Source organism: Labeo rohita, unplaced genomic scaffold, assembly GCF_022985175.1.
Source record: "Labeo rohita strain BAU-BD-2019 unplaced genomic scaffold, IGBB_LRoh.1.0 scaffold_155, whole genome shotgun sequence".
Lineage (NCBI taxonomy): Eukaryota > Metazoa > Chordata > Actinopteri > Cypriniformes > Cyprinidae > Labeo > Labeo rohita.
In genome coordinates, this window is record NW_026127725.1 from 102641 (window position 1) to 127411 (window position 24771).

Genomic DNA, 24771 nt, shown 5'->3' on the forward strand with positions numbered 1-24771 from the left:
TTTCAGCAGAGATGCTTTAGATGAAATGAATAAAAAAGAAAAAAATATTATTGAACAAAAATATATTACATTGATTTTACTGAAAATAAAAGAAAGTTACATTTCAGCTTTTTAAACTTTAAGCTTTTAAAAACAAAACAATTAGATGTAAATATTAGATATAAGTAAAAATATAGTATAATATTAGTATAATTATTGCAGAAATATGAATTAGTACCATGAAATTCACTCAAAATGCAAAAGAAAAAAGAAAAAAAATATTATCAAACAAAAATATATTACATTGATTTTACTGAATATAAAAATGTGCAAGCTGAGATGCTTTAGATGAGATGAAAATATTGGGGAAAAAAAGTATAAAAAGTATAAAAGTATAAATTTCTAACGCCTCCTAGAGCTTTAACTCTACAAGCACTAAACTCAGCACAGATCTTCACACTGATATTAATTAATGTGCTTTATCTTTTCAGACTGATCAGACTTACAGTTTTCATAAAAATGAAGATTAAAAATCACAAAAATCCCATTGACTTACATTGCAAAAATGTTCAAACAAGCCAAAACTATTCAAACTCCAACTGTCAAAACTCAAATTTAAACTCACAGAATCTCTTCAGACTCAATGAAGCTTCTTTTCTATGAACTATTTCTAATCCATTTAGACTCATTCAAACTCATCTTTCTATAATTTCTAATATATATTCATCTGTCTCACTAGTCAAGCCTGGCAACTATACATGCTATCAATGTACTAATTCATGCTAGCAACATGTTATCAACATCTAAAAAAAATATTAGAAACAGAGGAGAAAAAGTGAAATGTGTGAGCAGAGATGCTTTAGATGAAAATATTTTTTAAAAATTATTATTTTTCAATGGGAAAAAACTGATCATAATTATTGCATAAATATTCATTAGTAACATGAAATTCTCTCAAAATACAAAATAAAAAAAAAATATTATCAAACAAAAATATATTACATTGTTTTTTCTGAACATAAAAAAAGGTATATTTCAGGTGTTCAAACTTTAAGCTTTTAGTTTTAAATTTTAAATTTAAAACGACTTCAAACTTCACGCTTTGTAAACTGCTTTCTCAAGCAACCAAGTTTGTCTTGACAATTTTTTTAATATAGTTCTTCTTTTGAAAGAAAAGAACTGGTTCAGCTTTAGAAACAGGAGAAAAAGTGAAATGTGTGAGCAGAGATGCTTTAGATGAGATGAAAATATTGTAAAGTTTTTCATTGGGAAAAAATTTATAATAATTATTGTGTAAATATTAATTAGTACCATGAAATTTTCTCAAAATACAAAACGCAAAATGAAAATAGAAATTAAAAAAAAATATATTACATCAATTTTACTGAAAAAAAAATGTGTGAGCAGAGATGCTTTATATGAGATAAAATATATTCAAAAAGTATTATTTTTGATGGGAAAAATTGATCATAATTATTGCATAAATATTCATTACTACCATGAAGTTCTCTAAATACATAATAAAATATAAAAATATTATTGAATAAAAATATATTTCATTGATTTTACTGAAAATAAACAAGTTACATTTTAGGTGTTGAAACTTTAAGCTTTTAAAAGCAATTCAAATTTAAAACGACTTCAGAATTTAAAATGACTTCAGACAAATTTAAAACGACTTCCTCACACTTTTTAAACTGCTTTCTCAAGCAACATAAAGTTTGCCTTGACAGTCTTTTTAATATAGTTCTTCTTTTGTAAATGAACTTGTTCTGCTTTAGAAATGGAGGAGAAAAAGTGAAATATTTCAGCAGAGATGCTTTAGATGAGATTAATATATATTGATTTTTTTATTATTATTTTCAGTGGGAAAAATGATCATAATTATTGCATAAATATTAATTAGTACTGTGAAATTCTCTCAAAATACAAAATAAAATAAAAAATATTATTGAACAAAAATATATTACACTGATTTTACTGAAAATAAAAGAAAGTTAAATTTCAGCTGTTCAAACTTTAAGCTTTTAAAAACAAAAACAATCAGATGAGATGGATATACTAGAAAAAATATTTTCAAAGGGAAAAAATATTATCATATTTAGCCTAATACCAATGCCTAATATCAATGTACTAATTCATGCTAGCAACATGCTAATCACAGTATCAGTGTGCTAAACATACTAGCAAAGTATTAAATCATACTAAAACATGTTAGCAGTATGCTAAATCATGCTAAAATGTGCTGGCAATAAGTTAAATCAACATCAGGCCAGTCTGTAACCTTGGATCAAAGCACAGTATTCACTATAGAGAACCTGCATGTTAAATTAGTCACTGTATTTTAGCTGTAACTTCAGGCAGCTTGGATGAGGCAACATTTGTTCAGGCAGGTTCATTTTATAAGTCAAACATGTTGGGATTTTCTGGGTGACTGAGTTTTATTCTAACTGTGTGAATTGATTATTCATGATTATTTATAGCGGTACATTTAATCTGTCTCTCTTCTTCAGGTGTGCACACAGTCCAGATAACATATGGCTGTGAGTGGGATGATCAGACTGGAGAAACAAATGCGTTCCATCAGGAAAGTTATGATGGAGAGGACTTTGTGTCTCTGGATTTGAAAGAGCTGAGATTTATTTCCCCAGTGCAGCAAGGAATCCCCACTGTACAGAAGTGGAACAATGACAAAAGTAAACTCGACAATCATAAAAATTACTTAAGCACTGTATGCATTGACTGGTTGAAGAAGTATGTGCAGTATGGAAAGAGCAGCCTGGAGAAAACAGGTACATCAGATCTTACTGTCTATCTGTGAGCATGTACATTTTCCTAAATAATATTGTATGCTAGAAGTATTTTTATAATTGTTCATTTTTAAATTATTTATAAAGTATTGATTGTTTTGATTATTTTAAGCATTACAGATTATGTGGTCTTTCTTTGTGGAAATGAATAACAGAGGTGTTCTTTAATTGGAGTTTGGATAAACGAATCATCTACAAGACAAGCCAAGCACACCCAATTTCTGTATCATTTGCAGCAGGAGAAGGCTTTGCATCTCTTGTTTTTAAGCACTTTCTCTCTCTTTCTCCAGTCTCTCCTCGAGTGTCTCTGCTGCAGAAGGATCCCTCATCTCCAGTGGCATGTCATGCTACAGGATTTTACCCCAGTGGAGTAACAATCAACTGGCAGAAAAACGGACAAGACCATGATGAGGATGTGGATCTTGGTGGAATTGTTCCCAATGAGGATGGAACCTTTCAGGTGATGAGCAAACTCAATGTTAAACCTGAGGAGTGGAAGAAGAATAAGTACGAATGTGTGGTGGAACACAAGAGCAGAACCACCAGAAGTGTTCTGACAGAGGACAAGATCATAACTAACTATGGTAAGTGTGATTGTTTTGGTGAGTAGACCATGAAACTGAACCATGGTAATGGTAATGATAATATTTGCTATTGTCAGTATCTGATTACTATAGAGTGCATTAGTGTCCACCAGTTTTTCCCATATGAATTTTAAATAGACTTTATTAAAGCTTTATAAGCCATCTCATCATCATCAAGCACAACATTACAAACTTTGATTTGAAGCAAAAAAAAAAAAAAAGTGTTTGAAAATCTGAAAAAAAGACAAAGGTGCAAGATTAATTAAACATGATTATGTACAAAATAAGTTGAAATAAAGCAGGCTGATAGCTTAAAAAGCATATGCCATTGATTATCAACTTCTTTGTTCACAGTAGGTCTGTCTTTAATGGTTTAAAAGTTATCATTAAAAATCAATTCCTCTAAGAAAGTAAATGGGATTTTATCTCCAAATCCCAACTGTTGCACTGTAGTACACCATGTGTACTAATCTACTGCAGGCATCACAATCACAGATTTCCTTTTTGTATTTGCTGAAAAATTTCCACCTGTACTGATCTCAAACACTGTCAAGTTATTTCATAATCTGATGTGTCCTTAGGATCTAATTCCTCAGAGTCTCTTCCCATTATTCCCATCATTATTGGTGCCGTTGCTGCTGTCCTCCTGTTGGTGGTCATCGGTGTTGCTGGGTACTGTGTGTATCAGAAGAGGAAAGGTGAGACAGATGTTAACAGATATTATTATCTATTATATTGTATGATTCAAACTTTTGTGCTTTGAAAATAATGAACTTATATTTTACCTTTTCTTTGTTTTTCAGGCTTTAAACCTGTCAGCGGTAAATTCCTTACTATTTCTTTTTGATTTATTTAATAATCTCTATTTGATTAATAAATGTTTCAATAACAGGCTGTGCTGCTGGGTACTGGTTTATATTATGTACTGTTTATATTTAAATCTGAAGTAAAGTCAAGTTTTGTCCTGCAATATCTTTCTTTAATGCAATTGAATCAATAACAAAAACAATATGACATGTATTTGTAACAATATGTAATGCCATTCTGTGCTAATCTAAACAGTTTTGTTTGAGCAGTCTGTTGTATTGTTGTTGTAATGTTGTTTTCTGTTGTAGACTCTGATGATGGATCAAACAGCTCAACTCATACCGATCCTAATGCATAAAGATAATGCGTAAGTGTTATTATTATTATTATTTATCAGTGCAACTGTATCAGTCATGTGAAATAAATGAAATGCAGTTTGTTTCTTTTGCCATTTTAGGAGACTAGAAAAGTGGAAGAGATGAAGAAAAAATGATGCTGATCCTGCTGTCCATGTCCACATTCTCTCACACACACAACACAACCATAGATTTCTGTGATGGGATTGATCTGTCTTATGGTAGTTACATGTAATGGAATTACATCATTTAATTACAAAATAATTGTAACTAATCGGTTACAGTTGCTGAGAAACAATGTATAGTTAAATTACAGTTACTTCAGTTACAGTTAATCACAAAGGGGTTACATCTGAATATTTTCACACAGATTTGAATAATTTCTTTCCCAAATTGCATTGACTACTCTAAAATATGAGACAAAATGTTTCAGAAGTTTACGACACAAAATAGGACACGTTTATTCAACTGATTTATTTCCATATTTGGGTTAATGTATATGCTTTATTTTTTTAAGATTAACTGTCCCCCCCACCCCTATAGCATTGTTAGATGCCAGTGTTTCCAGTCATAGCTATGCAAGGATTTGATTATAAAAATGGTATCATAGCTACTAAACTATATCTTCTGATTTTAAATCTGATTTTGTGGTGAATATACTTTAAAATTAAATTATTATTATAATGTTAATTAAAGTGATGAAGGCAAGTCTGACAGTAATCAGTGTTGAACACTACTGTAAGATTAACCCTGCATGCTTTAAACGTTTCAAAAGGATTAACAGTTGAAAACATTAGTTAGATATTTAGAAAGTAATAAATTTGGATAATTTGTCTGTTTTTATCAGATTTACCAAATTATGTAGTTCTTTCCTTAGTTTCCAGTTAGCCAAAACTTAGTTAAAGCTGTTGGAGAGCTAATCATTTTGCATGAGTTTGGCTATATTGTCCAACATCAGCTCTCACTATCTTTGATCACAGGCAAGTGATTTCGTCCAGGAATCGTTAAAATGAAGGGGAAAAACAGAAGAATGGGTTACCTAATGCATTTATTTTGTTAGTTTTTAGTAAGTACAAATGGCAACGTCCGCTCCGTGACCGCAACGCCACCACCGCCTCAACTGCACAAAACGCTGCTAGAGAAAGCGGCAGCCCCGCGACCGACGATTCCACAGTTTGCCGCGCCCGTGTGTGCGCGTCCATGTTGCCTAGTGACGAACGTTACTGTAGCGGGATCACGTAATTTACCCGAAAACAAAAAAATTCTATTTTCTGATATTTGCTGGTAGGTGGCATTTAACTGTCAAGACAGCTGTGAACTCACTCTGCAAGCCTGCGCCTCGTCCATTAACAGTATATAGCGGGACAAGTTACCCCTTACTTTTTAGCGTGAGAAATACAATGTGTGAAATGCGTGTGTCTCATGGTGAATGCGTGAGACTTAAGAGCCCTGGTAAAATATAGACATTTTTCTTTAGTTGAAATTAGAATTATAAAATAAATTGGATGATTTCTAAATGTAATGTTATTTTGATTAGGCTATTGGAAAAATAAACCTCACAAAAAGAACAAGCATTGTCTGTCTTTCATTCTGTTACTAAAATTTAGGCTTCATGTTTCATTAGAATCTATTAACTAACTTCAAATAGCTGAATTTTACGACTATGATGTTCAACATGATTCCTTCCCAAAGCTGAAATGACATATGAATCAGAATCTGCACACTTTAGAGACGCAGTAGAATTTGTAAAATCCGGCAGCAATATGTTTACTCTCACTGACCATGAGACAGGAAGAGCTACTGTTCAGCAAAAAGTTCAGTACATCGTGGATTCATCTTCCAAACCGAGTATTTGTCTTATCGGGTCGTCACCGCTGCGGAGTAACACATACCTGCGTGAACCGCCATAGACATAAACTAAGAGAAGTAGCTCTGGTTAGAATATTCTTCTGCGGGTTTGACCGCTAGAGCGCCGAAAGTTGCATAATGCTGCTTTAAGTTCAACAATAGGTTTGTAATCTTTTCCTTGTATTTTAAAGGTGACATGTTCATTCCATTTTACACGGGAAAGGTCACAGACATCCTGGGAGAAGAGTACCAACCAAACTGCTTCATGTCAGCAATCTTTTTCATGGGTCTACTCTCATTGGGCAGGTAGTCATTTTTTTAGTTTAATGATTGTGTCAGAAACATACAAGACTAAATGTGCTACCAAACATGGTGTATAAAATATAAATTAATTAATATGCATAAATATTCTCCTTGTTCATAGCTCCTTGTTGTTGTGAATTTTTTCTTAGAGACCAGGAGACGTTTTTGGATATCTTGAAGCAGAAGTTTCTCTTTATTCAGATACTCGCTGCTCTGCACTGCAGTCTTCAAAAAGTGGTCTTCTCAAAGCTCAGCACAGCAGAGTATATAGGTTTGAAGGGGGAGGAGTACATAGAGGTGGAAGCAATCTAAACAAAGCATGCAAATGTGGTACAGGAAAACAGCTCAGTTAAAGATTTTTCCCAGCCTTGATCTATTTAGCATACAAGTGTCATTCAGATGCATAGGTGCTTAAACAAAAGGCACAGTTGTACCTTGAGATTAGAATTCACACTTAACTTGGGAAAACCTGCCAGATGTTCAGGAACTGAAAGGTTACTGTCTCAGGGCCTGGGCTGCCTGCTACTATCACAATATACATAACTTTTTCAGTTCATGTTGTTATAATGAAACCTATAACAAATATGCATAGGATCAGCATATTTTAAACAGATTCTTAAATTTGTAATCCTTCAGTCCCCCCTTTGAGAGTTCTAATAACTCTCACATAATTCAAATTTAAACCTCCATAAATCCATTCTATAGCCTATGTTTGTTAACATTGAGCTCCATCTTCCATTCATGTAACTTGAAATAGTTACAGGCACATATATCTTATTCTGTGTCTTGTCCTAGATTTAATTAGGTGTGATAGTTCTTTTCAGAACCATAACTGTTGACACATACGACATGGATGGTAACATGTCATACAAGCTACATGTTGACACAGAAAACCATGTAGCATAAGAGTGGAAGTCCTGACGTCCATGGCGCCTGAAAAGCTGTGTAGTCTGTAGTTTTCTGTAGTCCATTTCCCACGTAGATTCACTCAGATGACTCTTTGTCCTTGTGAAGCTTGTTCATGGGTGTCTGAGGTGATGCTTTACTCCAGGATGCTGCTTTTGAAGATATCATGGCATGTACACAAACCTGCAACACAAGAAAACAGAGAAACAGCAGACCAGCAGTATTCATGCATAGACAATTTTAGACTTCTGTTGATCGTATAGTGGTTTTAAGTCTAGTGATCGTATAGTGGTTTTGTTGACCTAGTCTTAAGTCATTTGACACCTATGGACCAGTGAGGTGGGGACAAACTGATGAGGGGAAAAAACCTATGAGGAAATCTTCACCACAGGGTTGGCCCCCGAGGCCTGTTGCACTTCGGTTCTTCCCTGGGCTCCTCACTGGCCTGTGTGTCCTAGTCTGTCCCTGTAGTTAGTGTGACAACTTAACTGTGCAATTACTCCATCCTCTAATGAAACATCAGTCATAGCAAACATCATAACCCATACAGGATAGGTGAGTGACTGGAGTGTGCTGTAGTATTGTTTTTGGCTGTGAGTGTACTTAACTAGAGTCCCCCAGTGGGAGTAAGTCAACTTCCTTTTGTTCTATTTACAAAGAATCTTTTCATCTTTGTTGTAGATTACTGGGGTAATTAAGAACTCACAACCTTAACAGTTAGCACCTCAGCAAGCTGCCCCACGAGTTTGGTGTAGTGGGGAGGGTCTGCTTCAGAGTTGCAAGCAGACTGAGTAGGAGCTGATTTACACTGTTCATTTCTCTTACATACTTTTTGTTTTTCCTACACTCTTTCATCCAGTGTCCAGGTTTACCACAGTAATGACAACTGGCCTCCCTCTTAGGACATTTACGCTTCTGTTGGTTCTTTGTGTTGACCTGAAAGGATGCTGCTGCAATCTTTACTCTTGCTTTAACATCAGAGTCTCTTTCCCAAATAGCTAACATGTCTAGGTTACTTCTGAGAGTTTTGTTAGTCCAAGTTAGATCTAGGAATGTCAAGGCTTTTCTGTACTCAGCTACAAGGCCATCTGACCAGATGCGGACTAAGGGTCCCTTGTCATCTAGCACACTTTCAGAATTATCAACTATTCCACTGTATGTTACAGCTGTCTGGCAGAACCTTTCACTGTACTCATTCACCGTTTCTTCTTTCCTTTGTACACAGTTAGTGATTCTGGACCAGTCTATTTTGGGTCCCATGATATTCTTCAGAATTTTCAAAACACCTTCTCTCAAATCCGCTTTACTGGCATGTTGTAGTTCAGAAGTAACAGCAGACTCAAAACTGTTGAATTCAGATTCAGTTAGAATTTGTGACATCAGCTGTGTGACTTCTGCTAACGACATGTCGTAGAGACGCATTTTGCTAGTCAATGCTCTTCTAAATTCAGAAAAATTTGTGCGTGCTGAAGGTAAGCTCTGGGATAGTCTCTCTATATCTTTAGGTCCTAGCGCTGTATGGAGTGCTTGTAACTGGAGTATGGGGGTTGCAGATGGAAGAGTTTCAACACCTTCTACCCTACTCTGAGCCCTTTGTCTTGCTCCACATACTTTAACTGAAATTGCTGAATCTTTCTCTATCCTTCTAGCATTGCATTTGTCCTCTTGTCTACACAAAGACTGTAAGTCAGGATAGCTTTCATCTGACTGTTGGTCGTTTGAGTCACTTTTGGTTGAGGCCTTGTTATGGCCCACCTTTTTAGTGAGACAGGACACTCGAGTGTGCAGCTGTTTGTTTTGTTCTTTTAACTTAGCAATACACTGAGCTTGTTCTTGTGCTAAGGATAAAGTAAACTCTCTGTGGCAGCAGATAATGCCTTTAATGTTTTTCTTTCTGATACATGCTCCAAGTACCTTTTTGCATTCTTCAATTGACCATACTTTTTCTGGATCAATACCAAATTTCTTTGTTAAATCCAATCTGACTGACTCTGTCACTATTGAATCCATGTGCTCTCCTAACAATGATTTGAATTCATTGTCTGTCCATAAAGGGGTAGCTATTCCACCTTTCTCAGTTGTGGGAATCAGCCTAGCATTCCTTCTCAACATTTTGTAATGTCTTTCTGACACAACAATACAGTTCTAACACCTCCCTGGCAAGCAGAGGATAAATTTGTTAACACAGAACAACTGTTGTTAACCTTCTCTGGCAAAGCAGAGGAAAACCTAGTTAATACACATTATCATGTATTCAACCTTCTCTGGCAAAGCAGAGGATTCCTGAACATAAACTACTAGCACTTTACGCTAATCTTCTCTGCCTGAAACACTTCTCTGGCGGTGCAGAGGCTAACCACATGTACTGGTCTGTAGTGGTTCTTTGAATAGAGTAACACTCACCAAAACGTTGTTGAGCTGAAAAAAGTTTCTGGAATTCAGTCTGGAACGATGTCTGGCGAGAAGCTCTATCCGGGTCACGGCACCAAAACTGTTGTGAATTTTTTTCTTAGAGACCAGGAGACGTTTTTGGATATCTTGAAGCAGAAGTTTCTCTTTATTCAGATACTCGCTGCTCTGCACTGCAGTCTTCAAAAAAGTGGTCTTCTCAAAGCTCAGCACAGCAGAGTATATAGGTTTGAAGGGGGAGGAGTACATAGAGGTGGAAGCAATCTAAACAAAGCATGCAAATGTGGTACAGGAAAACAGCTCAGTTAAAGATTTTTCCCAGCCTTGATCTATTTAGCATACAAGTGTCATTCAAATGCATAGGTGCTTAAACAAAAGGCACAGTTGTACCTTGAGATTTGAATTCACACTTAACTTGGGAAAACCTGCCAGATGTTCAGGAACTGAAAGGTTACTGTCTCAGGGCCTGGGCTGCCTGCTACTATCACAATATACATAACTTTTTCAGTTCATGTTGTTATAATGAAACCTATAACAAATATGCATAGGATCAGCATATTTTAAACAGATTCTTAAATTTGTAATCCTTCATTGTCCTCTGGGTTGCATGGTGGTCTCTTCATGTGCACTCTTTCAAGACTGAACAAGAGAGTTCGCCTATGCTCTTTAATGCTTTGGTCAAACAGGAGATAGGATTTTTTGAGGATAAAAAGACAGGTAGGACTAATTTGTCCAAGAAGTAAAGCTTTTATGCATCTAAGCTTTTAATTAATCAGTGACATCTGTCCAAAAGACCAACATTTCTTTCCATATTGTCTATTTTAATTTTTCAGATTTTTCTGTACCATGTCTTCTATGTGATTTTTTCTTTCCCTTGTCAGGGGACTTGACATCACGTCTGTCTGTCGACACCAAACTAATGAGCCAATCAGTGACAACGTGAACATTCTCCTATGCAGCCTGATAAAAAGTGTCAGCATCCTGTATCTGATGCTCAGCCTGTCCTGGAAACTCACTCTGGTCACTTTCTTCGAAGCCCCACTGATTGCCATCACTCAAAAGATTTATAACACGCACTATGAGGTCAGATGAACTAAAGAAGGCAGATTTAAACATATGAGTGTAACACTGTGTGAAATGTTGGTAATTAAGGCATATTTTAGATCTGCCACATTGAACATTCAATTCTGAATATTATGCTTGTTTAAAAAACAAAATTACATTTTTAATTCACTCTGCTTGTTTCAAACCTGTATGAGCTGCTTTTTTTTTTTTTTTTGCTGAACATCAAAGAAGATGTTTTGAAGAATGAGAAAGCCAACTTACTGAAATGCTAAACTTCTTTGCTTCTTCTTCTTCTGAGATTAAAACTTCTGACTGCTACACCTCCTAGAGATTTAACTACAAACTCCAATCTCAGCCCATCTCTTCAGACTGATCTGACCAAGTGTGCTATATCTTTTCTAACTGATCAGAATTACGGTTTTCCTAAAAATGATGATTAAAACTGGGAAAAATCCCATAGACTTACACTGACAGAATGTTCAGATCAGCCAAGACTATTCAAACTCCAACTGTCAAAACTCCCAGAATCCATTGAGACTCAATCAAGCTTCCCTTCTATGTATTTCTAATCCATTCAAACTCATTTAAACTCATCTATCTATCTATCTATCTATCTATTTATCTATCTATCTATCTATCATCTATGTGTCTATCTATCTATCTATCTATCTATCCATCTATCTCATGCTAACAATATGTTAATCATGCTAGAAACATGTTGGCAACATGCCAGTAACTTACTAATCATGCTAACAACATGCTAGTGATGTGCTAATCATGTTATAAACATTCTAATTATGCTAGCAACCTGCTAATCATGCTAGAAACATGCTAGTTACATGGTAATCATGCAGGAAACATGCTAGCAACATGCTAGAAACATGTTAGTAACATGTTAATCATGCTAGCAACATTTTAATCTTGCTGGAAACATGCTAGCAACATGCAAGTAACATGGTAATTATGTTCTATCAAACATTAGGTTTTTGAAACTACTTTAAACTTCAACCTATTTTAAACTGAAAGCCATCAAACTTAAAACTTTTTTACTGAATTGAATGAATTATGTTTAAAATGAATTAAATGATCAAACAGTGAGGTAGTAATTGAAGACGGAACAGGAAAGACCAAATTAGGGCATACATAGGGAAAACCACAAAAACAGTCCACAGGGGTGTGACAATGTGTCAGGCATTCACCACAGCCACGTCCATCTACGACGTCACCCACAGCACCGCCTACTCGTTCCGCATCCGTTCTAATTAGTCACCTGACTCTCATCACCACGCCCTATATATAGACTTCCCCGTCATTCAGGCCTTGTCTGGTCTACCGTTCACTTCCCCTACGCTAGCTCCAGACCCTTTGCTTCTCTGATCCTCCGGTTGATGCTACGCATGCTCCACTCTGCTTCTCGGACTGCTCATACTACTTCATACAAGGACTGTCAGATAAGCTACTCATTCTATGTCACTTTATGCATTCTGACATCTACAATTCTGTTAATAAACATCCAACTCATACTGTTTACTCCTGTCTCTGGTCTCATCTCTGTGCAAGCGTGACAGAAGACCAGACCACAACCGACTATGAGCACCGAAACACCCCCGACAACAGATCCACTCATGGAATTGGTGAATGCCTTTAAGGCGGCTTTAAGACCAGAACCTACCCCACCTTCTGCCTCAGGAAGTCCCATGGCTCTGCCCGCAACATCTGCGGGTGAAGCGGCTGAGTGTAGCGGTTTTCTTCTCCAAGTCAGCTTGTTCATCCAAATGCAACCACAACAGTTTTCTTCGGACAGTTCAAAGGTGGCATTTCTCATCTCACTTATGACTGGTAAGGCCCTCCAATGGGCGAAAGCTATTTGGAACGCTAATAATCCCATAATTAATTCATTCGAACAATTTACAGCTCATTTTTCAGAATTTTTCCGATCTGCTGTTCCGTTTGCAAAAAGGTTCTTCTTCGGGAATGATTACACACTCCTGCTCCGCACGCTGGCGGCGGCTAGTGGCTGGAATGAGACTACACTTCTCTGTGCCTATCGTCAAGGACTGAACCCGGAAATTTGTGCCGCCATGGCTTTGTATGACGACTCCATTTGATATTCTGATATACTCCCGGAACCAGGCCGAACATCGCCAGCACGTCCAGCAGGTCCTCCAGAAACTCCGCCAACACAGTCTATATCGCAAATTGGAAAAATGTGAGTTCCACCAGTCTACTATTCAATTCCTGGGTTATAACATCAGCGCCGAGGGTGTGCAGATGGACCAGGGGAAAGTCAATGCAATCCAGAAGTGGCCACTACCCAACAGTATCAAGGAGCTCCAACGTTTCCTGGGTTTCACCAACTTCTATCGCCGATTCATTAAAGATTACAGTACCATCACTGCTTCATTAACCTCCCTCCTGCGGAGTAAACCAAAACAACTCATCTGGAACCCCGCTGCACACAAAGCTTTCCAACAGCTGAGGACCACCTTTAGTACCGCTCCTGTCCTACACCATCCGGACCCAGAACGCCCGTTCATGGTAGAAGTCGACGCCTCCACCATCGGCGTAGGAGCGGTACTATCACAAGCGGTTGGCAATTCTTCAGTCCTCCATCCCTGTGCCTTCTTCTCCCGTAAGCTGACCATGGCGGAGCAGAACTATGACATCGGTAACGGGGAACTACTGGCTATCAAATTGGCCCTGGAAGAGTGGCAACACTGGCTTGAAGGAGCAACTCACCCATTTACCATCATCACCGATCACAAGAACCTCCAATACCTCAGAGATGCACGTCGTCTAAACCCGAGACAAGCCCGTTGAGCCCTCTTCCTGACACGCTTCTGTTTTATCATCACCTACAGACCTGGCTCCAAGAACATACCCGCCAATGCTCTCTCTCGCCAGTTGTCTCCCGACACAACTTCAGACCCCGAACCCATTGTATCTTCCAACCTCATCGTCTGCCCCATCATCTGGGATCTGGATCGGGACATCCGACAAGCCACTCTCCAGGAGCCAGCTCCGCCGGAATGCCCAGAAGGTAAACTCTACATGCCCATCTCCCAACGCCAAACCCTTCTGGGCACAGCTCACAGGGCTCCGGGCTCTGGACACCCAGGCAGCAGTAGGACCCTCTCGCTCATACAATCTCGTTACTGGTGGCCCAGTATGCACCGAGATACCATCAGGTACGTCCAAAGCTGCTCAGTCTGTGCCAAGTCTAACTCACCCCGTCAACTTCCTACAAGCTGGTTCCACTACCCATCCCGGAGAGGCCCTGGTCCCATCTTGGTGTGGACTTCGTCACCGACCTGCCGGACTCTGAAGGTAACACCTGTGTTTTTGTCACAGTTGACCGTTTCTCTAAGGCCTGCAAGCTGATGCCTCTGAAGGGTTTACCCGCGGCCATGGTAACCGCAGAACATCTGTTCCATCAGGTATTTCGACATTACAGCCTTCCAGAGGAGATTGTGTTGGACCGGGGTCCTCAATTCACTTCACATGTGTGGAAGGCTTTCTTTAAGCTGCTGGGAATTACTGTTAACTTGTCATCCGGTTACCATCCACAGACCAACGGCCAGACTGAGAGGAAGATCCAGAAGCTTGGATGCTACCTCCGGGCATACTGCCAGGACGATCAACACAGCTGGAGCAGGTTCCTCCCGTGGGCCGAGTACGCACAGAACTCCCTCCGCCAAGATACCACCGGCTTAACACCATTTCAGTGTGTACTCGGGTACCAGCCTCCACTGTTTCCCTGGATGGAGGAACCCTCTAATGTTCCAGCTGCAGACCACTGGTTTCGAGAGAGCAAGAGAGTGTGGGACTCAGCTCATCACCATCTTCAGCAGGCAGTACGTAAACATAAGAGCTTCACTGATGCCAGGAGGAGAGCTGCGCCCAACTACCAGCCTGGGGATCTCGTCTGGCTCTCCACCCGTGACCTGCGACTACGTCTGCCCTGCCGTAAGCTCAGTCCTCGCTATATTGGTCCGTTTCGCATCCTGAGGCAGATCAACAATGTGACGTTTCAGCTTCAGCTCCCACCCAGGTATCGAATTCACCCCACTTTTCACGTTTCCCTTCTTAAACCCTTCTCTCCCTCTGCCACAGAAGCCCCTGGAGCTGAAGCTGAGCCCCCTCCTCTGGAAGTACTGGACCAACCCTCTTCACCATACACAAGATCTTGGACTCACAACGTCGAGGGGGTCGCCTGGAGTACCTCGTTAACTGGGAGTGGTACGGCCCGGAGGAGAGATCTTGGGTGAACAGAGATGATGTCCTGGATCCATTACTCTTGCTGGAGTTCCATTGCAGCCACCCTAATCGGCCGGCCCCTCGCAGTCGCGGCCACCCCGTTGTCGCGTTAGGGCATCAGAAGCCACCCCTGGAGGAGGGGGTAATGTCAGGCATTCACCACAGCCACGTCCATCTACGACGTCACCCACAGCACCGCCTACTCGTTCCACATCACCAGAGTTCTAATTAGTCACCTGACTCTCATCACCACGCCCTATATATAGACTTCCCCGTCATTCAGGCCTTGTCTGGTCTACCGTTCACTTCCCCTATGCTAGCTCCAGACCCTTTGCTTCTCTGATCCTCCGGTTGATGCTACGCATGCTCCACTCTGCTTCTCAGACTGCTCATACTACTTCATACGAGGACTGTCAGATAAGCTACTCATTCTATGTCACTTTATGCATTCTGACATTTACAATTCTGTTAATAAAACATCCAACTCATACTGTTTACTCCTGTCACTGGTCTCATCTCTGTGCAAGCGTGACACAATGTCATTTGTGTTTATTTAACTGTATTATATTTATTCCAACAGGTGATGTCATTAGGAATGCAGTTTCTGATGTTGTACTACGGTCGTCAGCTCATCAGATCAGGACACATGAGTACTGGCAACCTTGTGTCCTTCATCCTCTATCAGGCTGATCTGGGAATATACATCAGGGTTTGGACTCATTCTCTTTCAATACAGCCATCTTCAGGGGTGTCATGCACCTAGTATTTTGACCCCGATACCCTAGCAATGGCTCCTGCAATGTATATGAACGTAAATTTTTAATAAGCAGAGGGAATTCATGACATTAAACAAATACATGTTTACATGCTTAGGACATTTGTGTTGTGAGAATGTACAGTGAGACATCAGATATGAAACCGCTGACTTGTTATGTTAAAATCGTATAATTTCCTATTCATTCAATAGAATGTTTGTGAGTACTAGGGAATAGCAATATGGCGGCACAGTGGCTTCACTTCTGTTACATCATGAGCAATCCAGTTCTCTATTATAGATCAGTGGTTCAGATGCATGTTAATTGTTTGTTATATGTAAGTACTTAGAACCAAAATAAAATTCCTTGTTTCAGCAATAAATCTCGCTAGAGTCATTCCAATAAATGACAAGTTCAGTTATTTTTATCCAGCTGAATGTGAGCATGTCTTGTGAGATGATGACTGTTTTCACTGTTTGTTTCTCTCTCCACAGGAAAACACTCTCTGAAATACTACTACACTGGTGTGTCTGGAATCATTGACTTCCCAGAGTTTACAGCGGTTGGTCTGGTTGATGATGAGCAGTTTATGTAATTTAACAGCAACATAATGAAACCTGTGGCAAAGACAGAGTGGATCAGACAGAATGAGGGAGCAGATTACTGGAAGAGGCAAACTCAGATTCTGATTGGAGGCCATCTGGCCTACTGTGACATATGCAGTTGAGGTCAAAAGTTTACATTCCCCTTTCAGAATCTGCAAAATGTTAATTATTTTAACAAAATAAGAGGGATCATACAAAATGCATGTTTTTGTTTATTTAGTACTGACCTGAATAAGATATTTCATGTAAAGGACGTTTACAATAGTCCACAAGAGAAAATAATAGTTGGATTTATAAAAATGACTTCAAAAGTTTACATCCCCTTGATTCTTAATACTGTGTTGTTACCCGAATGATCCTCAGCTGTGTGTTTATTTCCCTTGTTTGTCCTGAACAGTTAAACTGCCTGCTGTTCTTCAGAAAATCCTTAGGTCCCACAAATTATTATTATTTTTTTGTGTGTGTGTTTTTTGTTTTTTTTATTAGCATTTTTGTGTATTTGAACCCTTTCCACCAATGACTGTATGGTTTTGAGATCCATCTTTTCACACAGGGACTCATATGCAACTATTACAGAAGGTTCAAACCCTCACTGATGCATCAGAAGGAAAAACAATGCATTAAGAGCCGGGGGTGAAAACTTTAGAACAGAATGAAGATTTGTACTTGTATTTTTTCTTATTTTGACTAAATATCATATACCTTCAGAGGCTACAGAAGATAGTTACATGTTTCCCAGAAGATAAAATAAGTTAAATTTACCCTGAACTTCAAATTCAAAAAGTTTTCACCCCCGGCTCTTAATGCATCGTTTTTCCTTCTGGAGCATCAGTAAGTGTTTGAACCTTCTGTAATAGTTGCATATGAGTCCCTCAGTTGTCCTCAGTTTGAAAAGATGGATATCAAAATCATACAGTCATTGCTGGAAAGGGTTCAAATAAACAAAAATGCTGAAAAGCCAAAGAATTTGTGCAACCTACGACTATCAGTAAACAAAAAACACAGCTGTGGATCATTCAGGTAACAAAGTATTAAGAATCAAGAGGATGTAAACTTTTGAACAGGCTAATTTTTATAAATCTAACTATTATTTTCTCTTGTTGGCTATATGCAAACATCTTTTATGTGAAATATCTTATTCAAGTCAGTACTAAATTATAAATAACATGTATTTTGTATGATCCCTCTTATTTTGGTAAAATAACATTTTACAGATTCTGAAAGGGGGATGTAAATTTTGGACCTCAACGGTAACTCATTTTGATGGAGTGCATTAGTTTTTATTACGACCAAGTAAAGATTAACTTGAATTATATAATTCTTGAAAACCATTACAGTTTGCAAATGACAGTTGTTTACTCTTACTATAAAAAAGGTTGGGACACTTTTCAATTTGATCATATTTATAACTGTACATTTCAGTTTAGGCAAAAGTACATTAAAACACCAATGCACGCATGTACTTTTATTGATGCACTTTTATTGTTTTTATTGTGAGCTCTTACTCCCAAACTTAACCCTCAGATTTTTTTTTTTTTTTTTTTTTTTTTTAGTTAACATAATATTATTTAGTATGTTCATTTTTCATATAATATACATACATTGACTCATACATACATTTTCTCAGGTGTGCACACAGTCCAGCGAATGTATGGCTGTGAGTGGGATGATCAGACTGGAGAAACAAATGCATTCAAACAGTATGGATATGATGGAGAGGACTTTGTGTCTCTGGATTGGAAAGAGCTGAGATATATTTCCCCAGTGCCGCAGGGAATCCAAACTGCACAGAGTTGGAACAATGACAGAGGCTTCTTGAGAATGACATAGATTAACTGTGTGCACTGAGTGGTTGAAGAAGTATGTGGAGTATGGAAAGAGCAGCCTGCAAAAAACAGGTATGTCAGTTCTTACCCAGCATGTACAGTCGAAGTGAATATAAAATTATCTCATTTTTATTATCTAATTATTTTAATTATCTAATTATTTTATCTCTAATTATTTTTATCTTTTTTTAAGCATTTCAGATTGTGATTTGTGAAAATGAATAATAGAGGTGTTCTTTAAATCAAGTACTTTAACTTCAGTAAAAAAAAGAAACATAATGACCATACACCCAAGCCAGCAGAGGGAGCCCTCACCTGAGTACTGACTGCCATTGATTACAGAGGACTAAATAATGTAACTGTCAAGTTCCGCTCCCCCCCTCCCCTAGTACCTTCTGCTTTAGAACAACTACGAGAGGCCACCATCTACACCAAGCTGGATTTGAGGAGTGCTTATAACCTCATTCGAATCAAAGAGGGAGATGAATGGAAGACTGCTTTCCTCACCACCAGGGGGCACTATGAATACCAGGTGATGCCCTATGGGTTAGCTAACTCTCCAGCGGTATTTCAATCATTCATTAACGAAATCTTCAAGGATCTCCTGAACAAGTACGTGATAGCCTACATTGACGACATTTTCGTCTACTCCAAGTCTGAAGCAGAGCATATCGACCATGTACGAACAGTACGAACTCTATGTAAAAGCAGAAAAATGTGAGTTCCATGTAAGCCAAACGTCATTCCTAGGCTATCATGTAAGTCATCACGGGGTCAAGATGGATGCTACCAGTCACTGTGCAAGCATTCACTGAATGGCCACAACCTTCCACTGTCAAGGAACTGCAAAGATTCTTGGGTTTTGCGAATTTCTACAGGCGATTCATTCGAAACTACAGCACATGACCTTCCCGTAGAAATTCAACCCCCTGAATCCATACTCCCACCTACGGTTATTCTGGCACCTATTTCCTGGGACTTAATGGAGGAGATTCAACGAGAACACCAACACGAACCACCACCTGCCAACTGCCCTCCTGGTAAACATTATGTACCTGAAACTTTTCATCAACGCGTAATGCAGTGGGTCCACTCTTCGCTAAGCTCTGGGCATCCAGGTATCTTTAGAACTCATCACCTAATACAAAATACATTCTGGTGGCCATCCATGACCTAAGAAATCTGTGCACAATCCAAGACCCCCAAGGAACTACCCTCCGGTTTACTTCAACCACTACCCATCCCACAACGCCCTTGGTCACACCTGTCCATTGACTTTGTAACCGATCTTCCTCCCTCCAACGAGTTTACAACCATTCTAACCGTCATTGACCGTTTCTCCAAATCCTGCCATTTATCCCATTAAAAGGACTACCTGCAGCCATGGAAACAGCCCTAGCCCTGTTCCATCACGTCTTCAGGGTCTACAGCCTCCCTGAAGACATCGTCAGTGACCGAGGTACTCAGTTTACCTCCCAAGTATGGAAGACATTCTGCAAACAACTAGATATTAACGTGAGCCTCACCTCAGGGTACCACCCTCAAGCCAATGGCCAAGTGGAACGCTTGAACCAGGAAATTGGCCGGTACCTACGTACATACTGCAGTCGAGAGCAACACAAGTGGTCTGAGTTTCTCCCCTGGGCTGAATATGCACAAAACTCCAGTATCTGGTGGACTGGGAGGGATATGGACCTGAGGAGAGATCATGGGTAGCCGCCCGTGACATCCTGGACCCATCTCTCATTGAGGAATTTCATTGAGCCAGACCCGACCGACCTGCACCACGACCACGGGGACGTCCACGTCAAGCTCCAGGAGTCGCTCCTGTTTGCTACTATTTAAACTCGAGCCATGTGTTTGCTCTCCACGAAGTATTGCCAGTTAACCTGCCTTACCGAGCGTTCTGCTATTCTCTGCCTGATTACCTGTTGCTGTTTTGCATTGTTATTGGATTTACGAGTTTACGGTTTACCCCTTGGATTGTTTGCCAGATTGGACTGCTTTCACGGTTGGAATCTAAAGCCTGTCTCCTCACTATCGTCTCTCGATTTGCCCCTGTTGTATTGTTTGCCCGATTGGACTGTTATCACGGCTTTGACCCACAGCCTGTTTATTCGTTGCTGATTCCTGGATTGCCCTATTGCTTTGTTTGTTCAATCGGACTGCCAATCTGGTTTCTGACTCTCTGCCTGCTACTGTGTGTTTGTCTATCCCTGAATACCATAATAAACGACCGCATATGGATTCAAACTCTGCCTCAGCGTCCACGTTACAACCCATCCCTACACCAGCTCCAGCTGTGATTCTATTATTTCTGTTATTAATAAAATAGTGTATCAGATTCATTAATTTAGAAGTATTTTATTTAGAGGTACTTATTATCACTTGTCTCTCTTTCAGTCTGTCCTCAGGTGTCTCTGCTGCAGAAGTCTCCCTCATCTCCAGTCACGTGTCATTCTACAGGTTTTTACCCCAGTGGAGTAACAATCACCTGGCAAAAAAAATGGACAAGAACATGGATGTGAAGATTGGAGAACTTCTTCCCAATGAGGACAGAACCTTTCAAAAGACGAGCGCCATCACGGTTACACCTGATGAGTGGAAGAACAAGTTCATCTGTGTGGTGAAACACCAGGGCAAGACAGCAAATGAGATCAGGACAAACAGTGGTAAGACAAATGAGATAGGTGAACTACAAATATAGTGGCTAAATATCTTTAGTTATTAACCATCTTGGACACTAAAACTTGAGAAAAAAAAGTATATATGTATATAAATAACGTTTATATTTACATATTTAAATATAATTATTGTTTTTATTGAAAACATAGTTATAGCAAGTTCTAGCAATTATGGAATCAAATAATGGTTAAAAGAGGAAACATTACAACTATCACTTGGCTGTTACAATGGATCAATATAATTCTTGCCAAGCTCTATTACATTACCAGGCTCTATCAGTAATCTGATGTTTTCCTTTGATCAAACAGGAGATTCTGTTTCCATTGGCATTATTGTTTGCTGGTGTTGTTGCAGCTGTCATCCTGTTAATGGTCATTGGTGTCGCTGGATTTAAGGTGTATCAGAAGAAAAAGAAATTAGGTGAGAGCAGGAAATCTTTTGATAGTTGTTGTTACCAGTGTTACCAGCTGTTGTTACTTTTAAAAGTAATGCATTACAATATTGAGTTACTTCCTAAAAAAGTAACTAATTGCATTAGTTACTGTTTATGGAAAGTAATGCATTACATTACTTTTGTGTTACTTTTTCTCAAATGGGCTGGTCTTGCTTGTTTGTTTTTAATATTAAAAAATGCTATGCTTATCTAAAGTCATTTTTGCTTATTAATATGGTTGAAATGGATCATTCAATTCAATTCAATTCAAATTTATTTGTATAGTGCTTTTCACGATACATATCGTTGCAAAGCAGCTTTACACCGAAGTAATGTTTTTACAGTATATGTAGTAGTAGCTTGATGCACATATTGCAGAGATGTGTGGTAAAGATCAATTAATGACATAATCAAACAGACAAAGAACACTACAAATTAGTAGCAGAATTCGGTTGGCATCATCTGAAGTCCTCTGTGGGGTTGGCATCATCTCTTCTTAAGTGTTCTGGATCCAGATTGGAGCTTGTGAATTCCTAGTTACCACGGGATGTCAATCCCATGGCAGAAACAGAGAACAAATAGAAACATAATTAGCGTAGCTGCTGTTCAAACTAAGAAAAGAAAGATTTGTTAAACCAGAGCTTAATAACCAAGATTAATAAAGTACATTTGATCAGATATAACTGCAGGAAAAGTTTATGAGATGCATTATTCGAATGCTTGGCTAAAAAGATGTGTCTTTAATCTAGATTTAAACAGTGAGAGTGTGTCTGAACCCCAAACGTTATCAGGAAGGCTGTTCCAGAGTTTGGGAGCCAAATGTGAAAAAGCTCTACCTCCTTTAGTGGACTTTTCTATCCTAGGTACTACCAACAGTCCAGAGTTTTGCGATCTTAGGGAGCGTGATGGACTGTAGAGTAGTTAGGAGCTAAACCATTAAGTGCCTTATAGGTAAGAAGTACTATTTTGTAGCTGATGAGGAACCTAATAGGCAGCCAGTGCAGAGACTTTAAAATTGGGGTAATATGATCATATTTTCTTGACCTGGTAAGGACTCTAGCAGCTGCATTTTGGACTATCTGTAGCTTGTTTATTGAAGATGCAGGACAACCACCTAGTAGTGCATTACAATAGTCCAGTCTACAGGTCATGAATGCATGAACTAGCTTTTCTGCATCAGAAACGGGTAACATGTTTCGTAGTTTGGCAATGTTTCTAAGATGGAAGAATGCTGTTTTTGTAATATGAGAAATATGATTTTCAAAAGACAAGTTGCTGTCTAATATAACACCCAGGCTTTTGACTGTAGTGTAAGTAACAGTACATCCGACTAGTTGTAAATTGTAAGTCAAAAGATTCTGTGTATTGTTTTTTGGTCCAATTTAATATTTAACAGCAGAATTTAATAGCAGAAAATTATTGGTCATCCAGTCTTTTACATTTTTAACACACTCTGTTAACTTCGATAATTTAGACGTTTCATCTGGTCTTGTTGAGATATATAGTTGAGTATCATCAGCATAACAATGGAAACTAATCCCGTGTTTTCTAATAATATTAACAAGGGGCAGCATGTATATCGAAAATAGTAGAGGACCTAGGACAGATCCTTGTGGCACTCCATACTTTACTGGTGATAAATGAGATGACTCCCCATTTAGATAAACAAAGTGGTAGCGATCGGACAGGTAGGATCTAAACCATCTTAAAGCCTGCCCTTGGATACCTGCATAATTTTGTAGGCGATCTATTTGTATGTCATGATCTATAGTGTCGAATGCAGCACTAAGATCAAGTAAAACTAGCAGTGAGATGCAGCCTTGGTCTGACGCAAGAAGCAAGTCATTAGTGATTTTAACAAGTGCAGTTTCTGTGCTGTGATGGGGCCTGAAACCTGACTGAAATTCTTCATAGATATCATTTTTTTGCAAGAATGAGCACAGTTGAGCAGATATAACTTTATCTAAAATTTTAGACATAAATGGAAGATAAGAAATGGGTCTGTAATTTGCCAGTTCACTAGGGTCTAGTTGTGGTTTCTTAACCTCCTGGGGTCGACGGTGGCGCGGGCGGCCCCAATTGCATATTTTCATGACACTAGCAAAAAGAGCCTAAAATGCTGCCTCATTTTTGATCGTACATATAAGAGTAATACATCATTTAAATCTGTAGAGGATCTACTTTTATTTAAGTACACTCACAATATCAACAAAACATTATGCTTTTGCAAAACAAGGAAAATAAACAGGGTGCACATTCAGCAGTCTCCGTCTCCACACGTAAGTTTTTGAAATGCGTCAGTAAAATGAACTAAAACTCAGAGAATACGTGACGCACACACATGAGAGATATATCTATAGAAAGCTTGATATTTTTACTTTTAGATGAAGCCCCTCTTGCCGAAAACAAATATTCTCTGATGAAGTAATCCGTATGAAACCAACTCCATGTTCAATCTCTCCCGTCTGCTTCATTATTTTTAATTAGATCACGCCCACGAGATGCTTTCGCTTTCAAGTTTTGACAGAACTTGTACACATTTTACTAGTTAGACTTTTTTTCAAACTATAATTCATGACTACAGCAAATGAAACACCATGAAGTACGTTTCATTTCATACCATCAAAATGTGTCACGACGCCAAGATGTTTTTTTAACGTTCTGTACAATAGAAAACGATGCGATATAAAGGTAATAGTGTTTACACTTAACAATAATAATATAGTTTCCCCGATATAAAATGTTTTTGTATTGTATAGTACATACAAAGCATGCTTATGTTTATGACTTAAAGATCATATTATTTAGTTATTTATTTATTGTTTAACAATATGATGTAATATGAGTGTTTACACTGAATGTATGTTTAGACCATGTTTATCAATACTCTGCTCTCGAATAGATCTTTAACGTGAAAAACAATAATTATTACTTATATATAGATATAAAATGTCCTTTTTACGTTAGTACAAATGCGCGAGTCTGTGGCTACAAACTCATACACTACATATATATATATATATATATATATATATATATACATATATTACAGATGCTCCTGATATTAACATGCTCACAGATGTTTTTCTTATGTTGTTTTTTTTTTAAGTGATCTGATACCTGCACAACAGATGAATCCTGCT

At 38.4% G+C, this 24771-nt stretch overlaps 1 protein-coding gene and 1 pseudogene across 1 annotated transcript in view; both read left to right on the plus strand.

Annotated features, from left to right (window-relative positions):
• LOC127158531 (class I histocompatibility antigen, F10 alpha chain) overlaps positions 1-4722 on the plus strand; it is a 13457-nt gene extending 8735 nt beyond the window's left edge. The window contains exons 5-7 of the mRNA XM_051101615.1: positions 4177-4194; positions 4489-4547; positions 4638-4722. Coding sequence (XP_050957572.1) covers positions 4177-4194; positions 4489-4538 — 68 coding nt within the window. The 3' untranslated portion in view covers positions 4539-4547; positions 4638-4722. The remainder of the gene's footprint in view (positions 1-4176; positions 4195-4488; positions 4548-4637) is intronic.
• On the plus strand, positions 1422-24538 carry LOC127158538 (BOLA class I histocompatibility antigen, alpha chain BL3-7-like; annotated as a pseudogene).
• Positions 24539-24771: the final 233 nt, after the last annotated feature.